At 43.9% G+C, this 14,086-nt stretch overlaps 1 protein-coding gene across 1 annotated transcript in view; it reads right to left on the minus strand.

Moving 5' to 3' along the window:
• Positions 1-14,008, minus strand: part of SNX9 (sorting nexin 9) — a 114,840-nt gene extending 100,832 nt beyond the window's left edge. The window contains exon 1 of the mRNA XM_012806739.2: positions 13,745-14,008. Coding sequence (XP_012662193.1) covers positions 13,745-13,756 — 12 coding nt within the window. The 5' untranslated portion in view covers positions 13,757-14,008. The remainder of the gene's footprint in view (positions 1-13,744) is intronic.
• Positions 14,009-14,086: the final 78 nt, after the last annotated feature.

Raw genomic sequence — 14,086 nt, forward strand, 5'->3', positions numbered from 1 at the left:
TCACTGTGCTGTTCTACTGGTAATGGGTACAGGGGGTCACTGTACTATTCTACTGGTAATGGGTACAGGGGGTCACTGTGCTGTTCTACTGGTAACGGGTACAGGGGGTCACTGTGCTGTTCTACTGGTAACGGGTACAGGGGGTCACTGTGCTATTCTACTTGTGCCATCTTTGAAATGTTTATAAATAAAAAGTTAATAGAAAAAATACTGAATCATGACAAACTGTTTGCATAGTACTTTAAAAAGTCACAGTGTGGTAGTGAATCCTTATACTTTTATGTCATCTCAGCCCTTGGACTACATTAGACTTTCTTATACCAGAAGCAGGGCTCAGCCACCTTGGACACCTTCCAGTTTTACACCTCTGCTTAGTTCCCCAATGTGATGGGCCCAGATACTTGCCTTATACACTTCCCCCTGGTGACCACCTCCCTATGGGACAGCTACATACAGCCTCTGTGACTGGCCTCTGGCCCTCACACCTACACAGACTGGGTGGACGTGCTGCAGTGATCTCAGTCAGTGTGACTTCAAGTCACGCCTGTTTGTTTTAAACTCACTGATTAAACCTCCCTGAGGGAAACCTGTGTGCATAACACTTTGGACCAAATAAAGCACTGGCCTGTGGATGTCTGGGTCTGCCTGTCTCTGCCTGGCCTCCCTGAGTGTGACCTCCAGGCCTGCTCTGTACGCCCAGGGCCTGTAAGTAATAGTCTTCATCTTCAGCTGTCTCTCCTACCCACTGGAGGGTGCTCTCCATCTCAAAGATCTTGAGTTATAAAAAGACACAGACACGGAGTTTTTAAACACACATAATATGAAATTTCATATTAAAAACTCATTTAATGGAACCAGAAAAGAATAAAAGATTCATTAAATCTCACAATCTTAAATCAGGATGATGCCATTTCTTCTAAGCCCATGAGAACTTTCTGACCCAATTTTCAGTTGGAATTCCAGTTGCTTTTTATACTGCTGTTCTCAAGACTGCTGAGGTTTTGCAAAGTTTACACCAGAAACTATCAGCGATCCTAATTAGACGAGAAATACAGTCAGTCCTAATTGACTATAAATGTCTTTCATCTGCATGAAACCTGGCAGTCTGAAAATGGTTTACTTATTGTCTGAGCGGACACAGGTCAAGTGAACAGAATGATGGTGAACAGCCAAACCAAATATTTTAGCTAGAAGAGGAAATGGTCTGATGGCTTGTATGTATTTTCATTCAGTATATCCAGGAGACATAATCTGAAAATTTCATCAGATAAAATGTCAAATTCTGTTTATTAGGTTTTTCTTATTTTTTAAAAAATTGTTTTCTTTTTTTTTTTTTTTTTTTTTTTTGAGACAGAGCCTCAAGCTGTCCCCCTGGGTAGAGTGCCATGGCATTACAGCTCACAGCAACCTCCAACTCCTGGGCTCAAGCGAGTCTCCTGCCTCTGCCTCCCAAGTAGCTGGGACCACAGGCGCCCGCCACAACGCCCGGCTATTTTTTTTGGTTGCAGCCGTCATTGTTGTTTGGCGGGTCCGGGCTGGGGATTCGAACCCGCCACCTTAGGTGTACGTGGCTGGCGCCTTAGCCGGTTGAGCTATAGGCGCCGAGCCTAAAAAATTGTTTTCAACTGGTTCATCCTCGGGTTTCAGCACCCCCCCAAAAATTGTTTTCAACTGATTTAACTGGGGTCTTCCTCATATATAAAAGGATAATTGAGCAATACTTTTGAAGCTCTCTGGCTGATTGACTTAAATGGAGCACAGGATTTTCGTAGTGTGACTTAAATTACATAGAATCGATTAAGTTTTAAGAAGGGATAAAAGAAGATTTAAATCCACTATCACAGTGAACAGTAACTCCGTACAGTCAGCTTTGGCCAATAAAGACAAGCTCAACAAAGAAGAAAGGAAGGAAGGAGGCCCAGTGTTTATCATTTTCAGTGTGCTGAACATCCTACAATGGTTTCATGTTTCCAAAAAAATGTCAGAGCCCCTGCGTTCACCTCCAACTCCCTTTGGGACCTGGCCCCCAAAGATGCCCTCTTCTTCCCTTCCCGGCTTAGAGCCATGCTCTTTCCTTAGAGCTCCAACTGACACCCACCCTCCTCTGGGGTCCTGAATGTCGCCTTCCCAGACTCACTACCTGAGACTTTCTTGCCCCCTGCATCTAATACTGTGCGCACACACCAGTGACATGCTCTCTCCTCCTTCCCCTCACCTACTGCCGTCTCCCTCACTAGAACACAAGCTCCACGAGAGCAGGAATTTTTGTCTGAGGGCAAAGATTTTTAAAATTATTTTCTTCAATATTGTATTCCCACGCTTCAATGGTTTCTGGCCCAAAGCAGATACCTAGCAAATTTGCTGAAGGAACAAAATAATACGGTGATTACTGCTGTGAGAATCCAGGGAGATTTGCTACCTGTGAACTTGGCAAGCAGATGCACTAAGTATGCGTGGTGTTACGAGGTCACATTCTCTACCAATGCCTATGTGCTTTTTAACCTGCCCTCTACCTTCTAAAGTCTTGCTTTATTTATATCTTCTTTTAATGTATAAAAGGTAATTTACCAGAATTAACAAGGCACATTGAGCCAATGGCCAACAATCAAAGGTATATAGCCAGACACATCTGGGAAGTGAGTTAACTTAGAAGTTTCAGAAAAATAAAGAGAAGCAAGTAGCAAAGTTCATCATCTCCATAACAAGAGTAACCTTAAATCAGAAAAACTAGTTTCAGCTCCAAATACGGTTAAGATGGACCCTGCACCTTGGGGGTTCAACAGATCCCAACGTACGTCCTGTTTTTACAGCAACATGAGCACCAGCACCCAACAACTGCTCCTTGCTATACAGCTACACACTTCGGTAGAGACTTTATGGAAAACTTTTCTTAATGTTCAGAAAACGTGGCAGAAATAATGCTTTTGAAATAGTTTCATCAGCTTTAGTTTCTCTTCTATTTCTTTCTCCCTTTTATACAAACCAGCAGTCCCCACAGCCCTGAGAGGAAGGCGACAGGGCAGAGCACAGAAAAGGTTTCTGGTTTGGCTTTCTAGGCTGGGCAGAAAACACCTGTGAGAAATACTGCAGAGCTCTCTGGCTGATTGACTTAAATGGAGCACAGGATTTTCGTTCCCGTTCCTCCCACCCCAGCCTCCACTTCTCCTCCCAAAGTGGGAAAAGATTATCTGGCCTGTGAGAAAAGATGGTGGGGAAGCAGAGGGCAGACACTCAAGGTGAGGCAAGACCTGGGGGGAAAAGCCTTCACCCGGCTTCTAGACCCCCTGAAACAAAACTACGGGGGGGGGGGGACCCAAAAGCTATTTACTGCATTCAGAGAGAAAGCCTCTGAGCTCTGCTGTTGTCTGTGCCCCAACACAAGAGGGAACCAGCAAAACAGGGCCCCGGAGTCCTCAGGCACAGCAACTAAGTGGTGGGGAGAACCACTCGACTGAGGGGTACAGACTAAAGGAGCAAGCAGCCTGCTGGGAGGGGACGGGGACAAGATGGAGCCGTCCCCAAGACCACCGCACTGTGCTGCATCCCTACTCTCAAAGTACGCTTACCCTGGGCCAGAGGCAAGGCCTGGAAACTAACAGATTATATAACAGTTCCACTTCTCCAGTAGGACAGGGACATGATTTGTTGTAAATTATTATAGAAAATTAAAGTTCTATTTTTCTCCCACCTAGATTGTGCAATGGAATTCATGCCTGAATCTACTCAATGACTTGTATTTTATAGATCAGGAAACGTAAGAATTAGGTAACTTTCTGAAGAAACGTACTGGACTTGACTGGGATTTGAGCCCAGGGTTCTGAGTCTATGCTATTCCTCCAGCCACTATTATGAGGCACAGGTGATTTTATCCATCCATTGCATTTCTTAAAGAAGACACCACAAAATTTTTCTCCTAATGTAAAATTCAAGGGAAACCAAACATTAATAAAGGAAATGGGCTTTTAAGTAATAGTCAATGAATCATAGAATGCCAATGACCTCACAGTTCATTATCCCCCTACAAATAATAGTAATTATGTAAATTACTACATCATATATCCCCCTACAAATAATAGTAATTATGTAAAAGTATAATTCATTGGTTCGGCGCCTGTGGCTCAGTGGCTAGGGCGCCAGCCACATACACCAGAGCTGGCGGGTTCGAATCCAGTTCGGGCCTGCCAAATAACAATGACAACTACAACCAAAAAACAGCTGGGTGTTGCGGCAGGCACCTGTAGTCCCAGCTATTTGGGAGGCTGAGGCAAGAGAATCGCTTAAGCCTAAGAGTTTGAGGTTGCTGTGAGCTGTGACATCATGCACTCTACCGCGGGCGACACAATGAGACTCTGTCTCCAGAATAAATAAATAAGGGGGGAGGGGAAAGGGTTTTTAAAACAGTGAGAACTTCACTTGGATATTATATAGTAGCAAAACACTGATGGAAGTAAATGTTAGAAGAATTTTTTTAAATCTCCATATTTTTTGGTATCATTTTGGTTTTAAATGGTTAAGACAGATCAATCTATTGTAACCAAGATCTCAGTAACCTGAAGACTATGAATTTCCTGGGGCTTTTTTTTTCCCCCAAGGATGCTGACTATGCTTTTCTTACTGGTAATGTCAGTCACAGGACAAAGCAAATCTGATGCATCAAGAAAATAAATGTAGAATCATAGTATTCAACTCTCAACTCCAAAAATCTGAGGACTGAGTGAACTTACAAAGGTGGAGCGAGGCAGGGAGTGATGAAAACCACTCCAGACCCACGAAGGATCAGCCGCTCTGCTGCCAATGAGCTCCGGAGGGACAAGGCAGACAGAGGCAGGAAAAACTACACATTTTACTGTAATGGAAATTTTTAAAATCTTCACATTCAATTCTGGTTTTTCAGTAAGTTTTCAGTTCTCTTTAAAAGTTTAAAAACATTATTTTCTCCTTTGGTAGAAGAAAATATAATACTTAAGGAAATAAACTTTATAATTTACAAAATAATATTTGTAAATAAAAATTTTTCCCCTTATTACAAAAACAGCAACTAATCATTACTCAAAATCAAGAACGAGTACAAAAGATTGTGAGAATACAAAACAAGCTAAAAAATGTTCCTAAGTGTAGCTACCATGAGACAGACGTCTACTATTTACATACAAATCTACATTTTTCAAGCCCTTTTCTCTAAGTTTATATTAGAAAATACATTTAAACTGTGATTTAACTGGTGTATTTATTTTAAACATCATTAGTGTGTGAACATCAGCCCTCTTAGAGAGGATCCAAACCTTCACTACCAGCACAGGAGAGGCGATCATGGGCACTGGGATGTCTGCTGAACTAAGTATTAGGGATGAGACGAGAGAAAAACTGAACTCATAGACTGGTGACATGTACTAGATAAATATTTTCAAAGCATCTGAAATGATTAAGGTTAAAACTCAGTGAACTAAAGAAAATAACAGACATTTCCAGACTCAGGAACTTTGAGAGCCTCCTGGCTTGAAGAGCTGTCAGCAGCCGGTGCTGTGTAGAAAGAGAAAGCTGGCTCGGCGCCTATAGCTCAACCGGCTAAGGCGCCAGCCACGTACACCTAAGGTGGCGGGTTCGAATCCCCAGCCCAGACCCGCCAAACAACGATGGCTGCAACCAAGAAATAGCCGGGCGTTGTGGCGGACACCTGTGGTCCCAGCTACTTGGGAGGCGGAGGCAGGAGACTCGCTTGAGCCCAGGAGTTGGAGGTTGCTGTGAGCTGTAATGCCACGGCACTCTGCCCAGGGGGACAGCTTGAGGCTCTGTCTCAAAAAAAAAAAAAAAAAAGAGAGAAAGCTGCCTTCCTCCAGAACCTGGGCCCTTAGAGGGCAGGGGCGTGCATTCATACTGACAGCCCTCCACGGAGCACAGGACATGGCAGGAGCGCACTGGAAGTTCAAATGAATGAGTCAGTGACAGAGAGTAACAGGCACCAGGATAAAGGCACCTTTCTCCCCTCCTTAACTTATCCCTAAAGCCGGGTGTAAACTTGACTTAATGAATAACCACAAATCTGTGATTTTTGAGTGCTGCCTCTGTAGGTAATAATACTGTTATGACTTGGTTTTCAGATACTAAAAATAGCCTAGAAAAACCGAGTCAGACTGAACAGCATCCTTAAATATCATATTTATAATACCTATAAATGAATGAGAGGGGTGAAATCCATCATGTGTTTTTAATAGTCAAAAGAAAGAGACAAAGAAATACCAAATGGAAAGTTTTGAAATGCCCACAGTGCATAATTTTGACCGCTTGAGTGAGGTTTCAATAAAAACGCTTTTTCACTTTTCGCTAAAGACCAGACGAATGCCTGGTATGCACATATTCCACCGCCTTCAATGCACAGCCTTGGGAAGATGCTCTGCCTTGGATTTTGTTCCAGAAAGTAGAGCAAGCTAATGTCTGAACCATCACCAGACGGAGACAATGAAGTGCGGAATAAAATATAACAAGTAAAAGGCACACTACACCTTATACCTTGCACAACACACTGTGCACGCACACACAAAGAGCTCTGGAGAAGTCACAAAGGAAGTGAAAGCAGAAACCCTGGGAGAAAGTCGGCGCTGAGACAGGCTGTCACCAGGAGCCACCACTACACCCTGGAGACCTGAGTGCTTTCTCAGGACCAGTGGGGGAAGGGCAGGTAAGAGATCAAGACTCCTGACTCCAGAGGACCTCAACATGAGGGTGAAGAGAAAAACCTGTGTGCAAGGAAATGTCTTATCATTGACAAAGGATAGTGGGAATGAGGGAACTTTCTCCTGAGATCAAAGATCCATATTGATGCCACCCAGCATGGCTGGAGAAACCTAAGCCAGGAATTAAAGATACAGTGACCCCAAGGATGTAATGTTCTTGGGAGATGGATAAAACCACACACAAATCCTCCCTGGAGGATTACAACTTTGATGGAAGTATCAATTCCCTCAGATGAAGTTCCAAAGAAAATGAACAATTTACGGAAAAAATAAATCATAACACAAGAAAATGAGGCACCATGAGTGAGGATGAGCAGAAACAGATGGCTGAATCATTTCTATATGATAATCAACACAGAACTGTAAAGGTTTTTATATGTTTAAAAGTAGCTTAAAAGGCTGGGCTGGGCGAGGTGGCTCAGCGCCTGTGGCTCAAGCAGCTAAGGCGCCAGCCACATACACCTACGGTGGCAGGTTCGAATCCCCAGCCCGGGCCCGCCAAACAACAATGATGGCTGCAACCAAAAAATGGCCGGCGCTGTGGTGGGCGCCTGTGGTCCCAGCTACTTGGGAGGCTGAGGCAGGAGACTCGCTTGAGCCCAGGAGTTGGAAGTTGCTGTGAGCTGTGAGGCCATGGCACTCTACCCAGGGGGATAGCTTGAGACTCCGTCTCCAAAAAAAAAAAAAAAAAAACGGCTGGGCGAGATGGCTCATGTCTGTAATCCTAGCTCTGGGAGGCCAGGGCAGGTGGATTGTCTGAGGTTACAGGTTCAAGATCAGCCTGAGCCAGAACAAGACCTTATCTCTAAAGACAGCCAGGCGTTGTGGTGGGTGCCTGTATTCCCAGCTACGTGGGAGGCTGAGGCAAGAGGATCCCTTAGCCCAAGAGTTTGAGGTTGCTGTGAGCAATGACACCACAGCACTCTACCAAGGGCAACAAAGTGAGACTCTGTCTAAACAAACAAACAAACAAACAACAAAAAAAAAAACCTTCAATTCACCTTGAAGATAAATGTAGAGAAATTTTTTAAATCCATTTTCATTTTATCATCTCTATCAAGCAGACAAGGAAGAGTTAGATACAACAGATCAAGCAATTAATAAGGTTAAAAGATGTGAACATCATAATTAATAAGTCAACTCTAATGGACATATGAGGTCTGACAATTAAGTTCGTGAACTTGCCACTGTGCGCTGACACTGTCAGCACTCTACAGCTGTACAAACAGCTGGGTAAGGGTTCATGACCTTGATAAATCAGGGTTTCACGGCTGTGTTGTGTCAATGTGTGGTGGTGTCTTGCTGTGTGGCATGTTTGTGTGTGCCATCATGAGAATGTTGAGCTTGACTTAGAGCAATGAACGTTAAATTCCTTCGCAAAAGAGGAAGTGAAATCAAGGACATATTAATCCAAGTTTATGAGGAAAATGCTGTGAAGAAAACAGCAGCGTATAAAGGGAATAAATGTTTTTCTGGGAGAGACAAAATGTTTTCTGAAAGAGAAAGCGTCACTGATGGAGAGAGGCCAGGACAGCCACTAATGAGCAGAAATCATGAAAATATTGCAAAAATTCATTGAACTGTTCATCAAAATTGTTGGCTAACTGTGAGAGGCATAGCAGACCAAGTAAACATTGACAGAGAAGCAGGAAAATCTTAACCAAAAATCTTGGCTAACAACTCCTGGCTCTTGGATCACGACAATGTACCAGCTCACACAGCACTGTCTATCAGGGAGTTTTTAGCCAGTAAACAAGTAACTATTAGAATATCCTCCCCAATGAGTTTTTTGGCCTCCAATGAGTTTTTTCTTTACCTGAAAAGAAATACTGAAGGGAAGACATTTTGATGACATTTAGGATATTAAGAGTGATATGAAGACAGATTTGATGGCCATTCCAGAAAAAAGAGTCCCAAAATTTCTTGGAAGGGTGGAGTAGACATTGGTGTCAATGCATAGCTTCCCAAGGGGAATACTTTGAAGATGACGGCAGTGATATTCAGCAATGAGGTATGCATCACTTTTTCTAGGCTGAATTCGCTAACTTAATTGCCAGACCTCACATAGCATACACACACACATACACAAATGAATATACATATTCTTTTTATGCACAGATGGAACATTCATGAAAACTGACTCTTTGCTAGATACAGGCTTAACAAATTCCCAGGAACAATACTGATTATTAATTAGATTCCTTGATCACAACACAATAAAGTTAGAAATCATCAATAAAAAGATAAACAGGGGGCTGGGCACAGTGGCTCATGCCTGTAATCCTAGCACTCTGGGAGGCTGAGGCGGGTATTGCTTGCACTCAGAGGTTTGAGACCAGCCTGTGCAAGAGTTGGACCCCCATCTCTAAAAAATAGTTGAGCATTGTCGTGGGCACCTGTAGTCCCAGCTACTCGGGAGGCTGAGGCAAGAGAATTGCTTAAACCCAAGATTTTGAGGTTGCTGTGAGGTACGACTCCAGGGCACTCTACGAAGGGTAACAAAGTGAGACTCTGTCTCAAAAAAAAAAAAAAAAAAAGATAAATAGAAAAAACTTACACATTGGGAAATTAAACACACTTCCAATAACTCACGGGTTAAAGACAACTCTTTTTGAAGTCTCAGAAATATGAAACTTGTTCCAATTACCTTAAAACGTAAGAACCAATACCTTATGTAATCAGTAAAACTGAATTATTATAGAGTAGAACTCCATAGTTGACCACCTTCCTACACTGACTCCGTAAGTTGACCTAATTTTCATAGACTGGACATGTACACCACATGTACCTATATCAGTACAATAGGCCCAGTTCCTTACATTGACCAGCTCTGTATATGGACCAGTTTTGTTATAGTCCCTTGGGTGGTCAACTTACAGAGGTTCTACTGTATTTTAAAAACACTGCTAATACCTAAGGCAGATGTAAATTTTGCATTGTACCTGTATTTTTAAAAAATGTTTACTATGTACCATTTAAAGAATGAAAGCTTACAGTTGGAGGTTATGGAGCTTTCTTTAAGTGAATCCCTTATCTCACTGGATTACCATTTTGCTCTTTCAAACTGGTCACTTTAGATATAAAGTTGAACAAAACCACACGGTCCCAGCCTTCTGAATTCATTTTTGCAATGAATTTTATGGCACCCTCAGGAGATGGCCATTGGTCACAGCAACAAATGGCTCTCAGGAGGGATGATGTGACCCTGTAGCAAGAGTCAGGGCCGTCAGGAAAGGCTTTCCTGGGCCAGTGATCGTTTGACACATTAAAACCTAACATGTAAAAAGGAGGTGCCTGGAGAGGAGGACAGAACATCATTCCAGAAAATAAACTGCATATGCAAATCTACAAAGTTTTAAGTGGGCGATTAAGGTACAACTATAATTTTCAGATGGTCAATATATTAAACAGCATAGTAGAAAACTCTGCAAAATTTCTATGGTTTCTAATCTACTTCCTCAATGAGAAATTCATCTTTCTACTGTCACAAAATTTTTCTGACTTCAAAAATATTATGTGTTCTATTTAAGACACTTCAGCACTTTCCATATTGTTTTCTAAAAATGATACAAATCAACTTTAATCCTTAGAACCGGCTCGGCGCCTGTGGCTCAAGCGGCTAAAGCGCCAGCCACATACACCTAAGGTGGTGGGTTCGAATCCCCAGCCCGGGCCCGCCAAACAACAATGATGGCTGCAACCAAAAAATGGCCGGGCGTTGTGGCGGGCGCCTGTAGTCCCAGCTACTTGGGAGGCTGAGACAGGAGACTCGCTTGAGCCCAGGAGTTGGAGGTTGCTGTGAGCGTGATGCCATGGCACTCTACCCAGGGGGATAGCTTGAGGCTCCATCTCAAAAAAAAAAAACAAACCTTAGAACCTTTTAGAAAGACGTTTCTATTCTTTTCCTCAAATAAAGAGGTTTCTGCTCAGGAGAGACTATGAAGTATGCTTTCTAAACGGTTCTCACTCATCTACGTCACAGAAGGCCTAAAGAATTCACTCAGTCCCTACCAGGATTTCTAACATTCTACACCCAACTAATTCAACCAGACAAGCTGGATAAAACACACACGCACACAGATACTGGAGCTGAAAAGTTAAAAAAGAAAAAAATCAGGAACTCCTGGAATCTTGATATCATGACTACTCCTAAAAGTGATTATGTAAGCATAAAAGGACCTAAATTAGTTACCAAAGGTTAATTCTGACATGGAATTAACAGCTAAATTCTATAGATATGAACTAACTTCCGCTATTTTCTTCATGTCCCTTTTGATATACATTGAGAACAAAAATTTCTTAATTTCTTTTCCCAAACTTAGTTTTAAATAAAACTTAATCTACTCAAGTCTCCCATAGGATTATAACAAAATATGATAAACTTCAAAGGTTTCCAATAGAGGTCAAGACTAAAGCACTCATGTTGCCTTTTTCTCCATTTATTTGTAAATTAAGACATGACTGGACTGAGGGCATGCACTTAAACTGAATTCAGTTTTCTACTAAGGATTAGAAACAGCACAGATAATCCATTTAAAATGTGCAGTTACTAATTAACTTTCTTTACTAGTTAAGAATTGCCCAATTAAAGTTCTTCCTTTAAAAAATATTTTTTCCATTGTGAATATACCAGTGGAATTTCTAAAAATCATGACAGTTCAGAGATGATTGCATTTTCAAGAAAATATGTTAAGAAGAAACAAGAAAATTGTATCTGGAGAGAACTAAAGCCATTCTCTGATAAATTCAAAGGGAAACTCAACATATTTAATATATCCAGATAGTGAATATATTTATCATCACTTAGAGCTTATAGCAAGAACTTGAGGGCCACTAGAGCCTAAAATTTCATTAAAAGTTAGCAGGTTTTACTTAGTACATTCTCCCCACCTACCCATTAAAGAACAGGAAGAAAGAATCAAACTACTGAGATGTGGGGAAGGCCAGGGTGTGTGTGTATGGGGACTTTGGGAGAAGCAATAATGACAACTGTACTCTCTTGGGAACAATTAAAAACACACACACAAACAGGAGACTCTAGTCTGACACAAGAATCACCCGGAAATCAGAAAACCAAACAGCTGAGGAAGGGTCCTTTTTAAATAAGCGCTTCATTGCTCTTCTTCTTCTTAAAATGGAAGTAGTAAGTCACAAGGTAAACATGGAAATGAGTATCATTTGGAAGAAGGATCAGAAAGCTGAAAGAAAAGAACAGCCAGAATTTCTGGTTCACCTTCAGAGTGGTATATATATAACAAAGTAGGAAGCTCTTACATATGCTTTAAAGCTTATCTTTAGGGAAGACCCAAGAGATTCACGTTTACTACAACCACTGTCACGTTCAATTTTTTAAAAAAATTAAAGTTCAGGCTTAACTATCAAAAATTTCATCATGTGTCCTCCCCACTAGTTGCTAAATAGTATTCCACTTAAGGGTAAAGGACAGTGCAGGAAACGTGCTTCCGCAGAACAGAATGGAAAATACCACAACACTGACCACTACTGAACAGATCTCTATGTCACAAACCACTTTTAAGGCTGGAAGATGAATATGTCCTAGCATGTCTAACTGGTAGTTTCTAGAACATTAGGAAACAAACTTCAAAATCAAATTTCCTTAAAAATTCCTGGCTTAATTTTTAAAAAGGTCAACAAAAAATTAACATGTGTTAATAAGGTACAAAGTTTTATCACATCTAGTAAAACCAAGCAATAGCCGTTAATATATATTAAGAAGATATTTCAGTAAGAGTAGTAACAGGTTCCCTGAAGGAGAACCTCCCATTTCTATATAAACACTGCAACTAGGATTCAGAGCACAAAATTTATCAGAGCTCAAAACTTAGCAGACCGAAATGAAATTGGACAATTCTGACTTTTCAACGGGATTTCAAATTTCTTACACTTTTCCAAATTATCCCTCCACCAAAAACACACATCCATGACCAACAACAACAAATTAAGGTCTTCATCAACTGAAAAGTAGCTTAGAGATCTCAAAAACAAATATTGAAAAGGATGCTGATGTTTATAAAAGTGGCATTACAAAAAGTATATGAAAAAGTAAATCCACTCTTCACACCAACCACCTCACAGATCAATCAAGAGCTCCAACCCCAGGTCTTCATTCCGCGATCGTGCCTTTCTCAGTGACTTTTTTTACATCAAGTAACTATAGAAAATGCTCACGAAGAGAGAGCGGGAGAGTGGCTTTTGAAGACTCAAGTATTAAAGGGGAACTACTAATTTCATTAAAATAAGCAAACCACCTCTCCTAGCCAATTACCAAATAGGAGTCAAAGTTCCACCACGTAATTCGGGCCTGGGCCTTTTCTCAGGCGAACACGTAATCGAAAGCACAGTCATTTCCCTCTTGATATTTTATTCATGCTGGTAATGCCATTCAAACCGAAAAGGTAGCAAAACAAGAGAAAAAAAATAAGAAAAGCGAAGGCAGCGGAGCGCGGGGTGCTGCAGCCGAGTCCCTCCTCCCCGGGATAGGCAGCGATCTCCCGCAGGCCAGGTCCAAAGTGCCGCGTCCCCTCGCCCCCCGACCCAACCCGCGGGCCTAGGGTCCCGCCGGCAGAGGGAGGAGCCGTGGGGGCCGCAGGGAAGCCGGACTCCAAGGAGCGCAGTCGCCTCGGGGACCCAGCGGCTCCCCCGTCCCTCCCGGGGCTGCGGGAACTTTCCGTCCAGCCTCCGCGGCTCCTCCCGGTGAGTCCGCCCGCAGTCCACACTCCAGTGCAAACTTTGCAAATGACGCCGGGCCGGGGTCCCGACCCGCGCCGGAGCCCAGCCCCCGATGACCCCCGCCCACGCTACGCGCGACCCCGGCCGCACCCACACCCGCAGGGGACCGGCCGGGCCGCGGGACAGCCCGGGGGCCCCACCGAGGGCGCGGTGCTGCCCCTGGCCTGCCCGGCGCCGCCACCAGCCCCTGACCCGGACCCGGACCCTCCCCGTGCCGCCGCGGGGCCGAGAGGGCGGCCGGGCCTGCGCCGCGCGCCCCTCACCTTGGTGGCCATGGCAGGCGAGTCCCCCGGCCCGGGACGGCCGGCTCCTCTCCCGCGCCGCGACTGGTCGGCCCGAGCCAGGAGGGCGAGGACGAGGGCGGCGGCTACAGCTGGGCCCGGCGCGGGGGCGGCGGCTCCGCCTCGGCCGGGAGTCTCGGCGCTCAGGCCGCACCGCTGGGCGCTTGGCGACTCCAGCCGCCGCCCGCTCCTGCAGTTCCTGAAAGTCCCCGGCTGCGCGGCCCCCGCCCCTGCGGGCCAAGCCTCCCATTTACCGCGGCGTGCGCGGCGCGGCCGGCGGAAGCGCGCCCGGGGCCCTGGGCCGCGGCCCGGCCTCCTCGCCCG

This window comes from Otolemur garnettii, unplaced genomic scaffold, assembly GCF_000181295.1.
Source record: "Otolemur garnettii isolate 467f Iridium unplaced genomic scaffold, OtoGar3 scaffold00056, whole genome shotgun sequence".
In the NCBI taxonomy this organism is placed as follows: domain Eukaryota; kingdom Metazoa; phylum Chordata; class Mammalia; order Primates; family Galagidae; genus Otolemur; species Otolemur garnettii.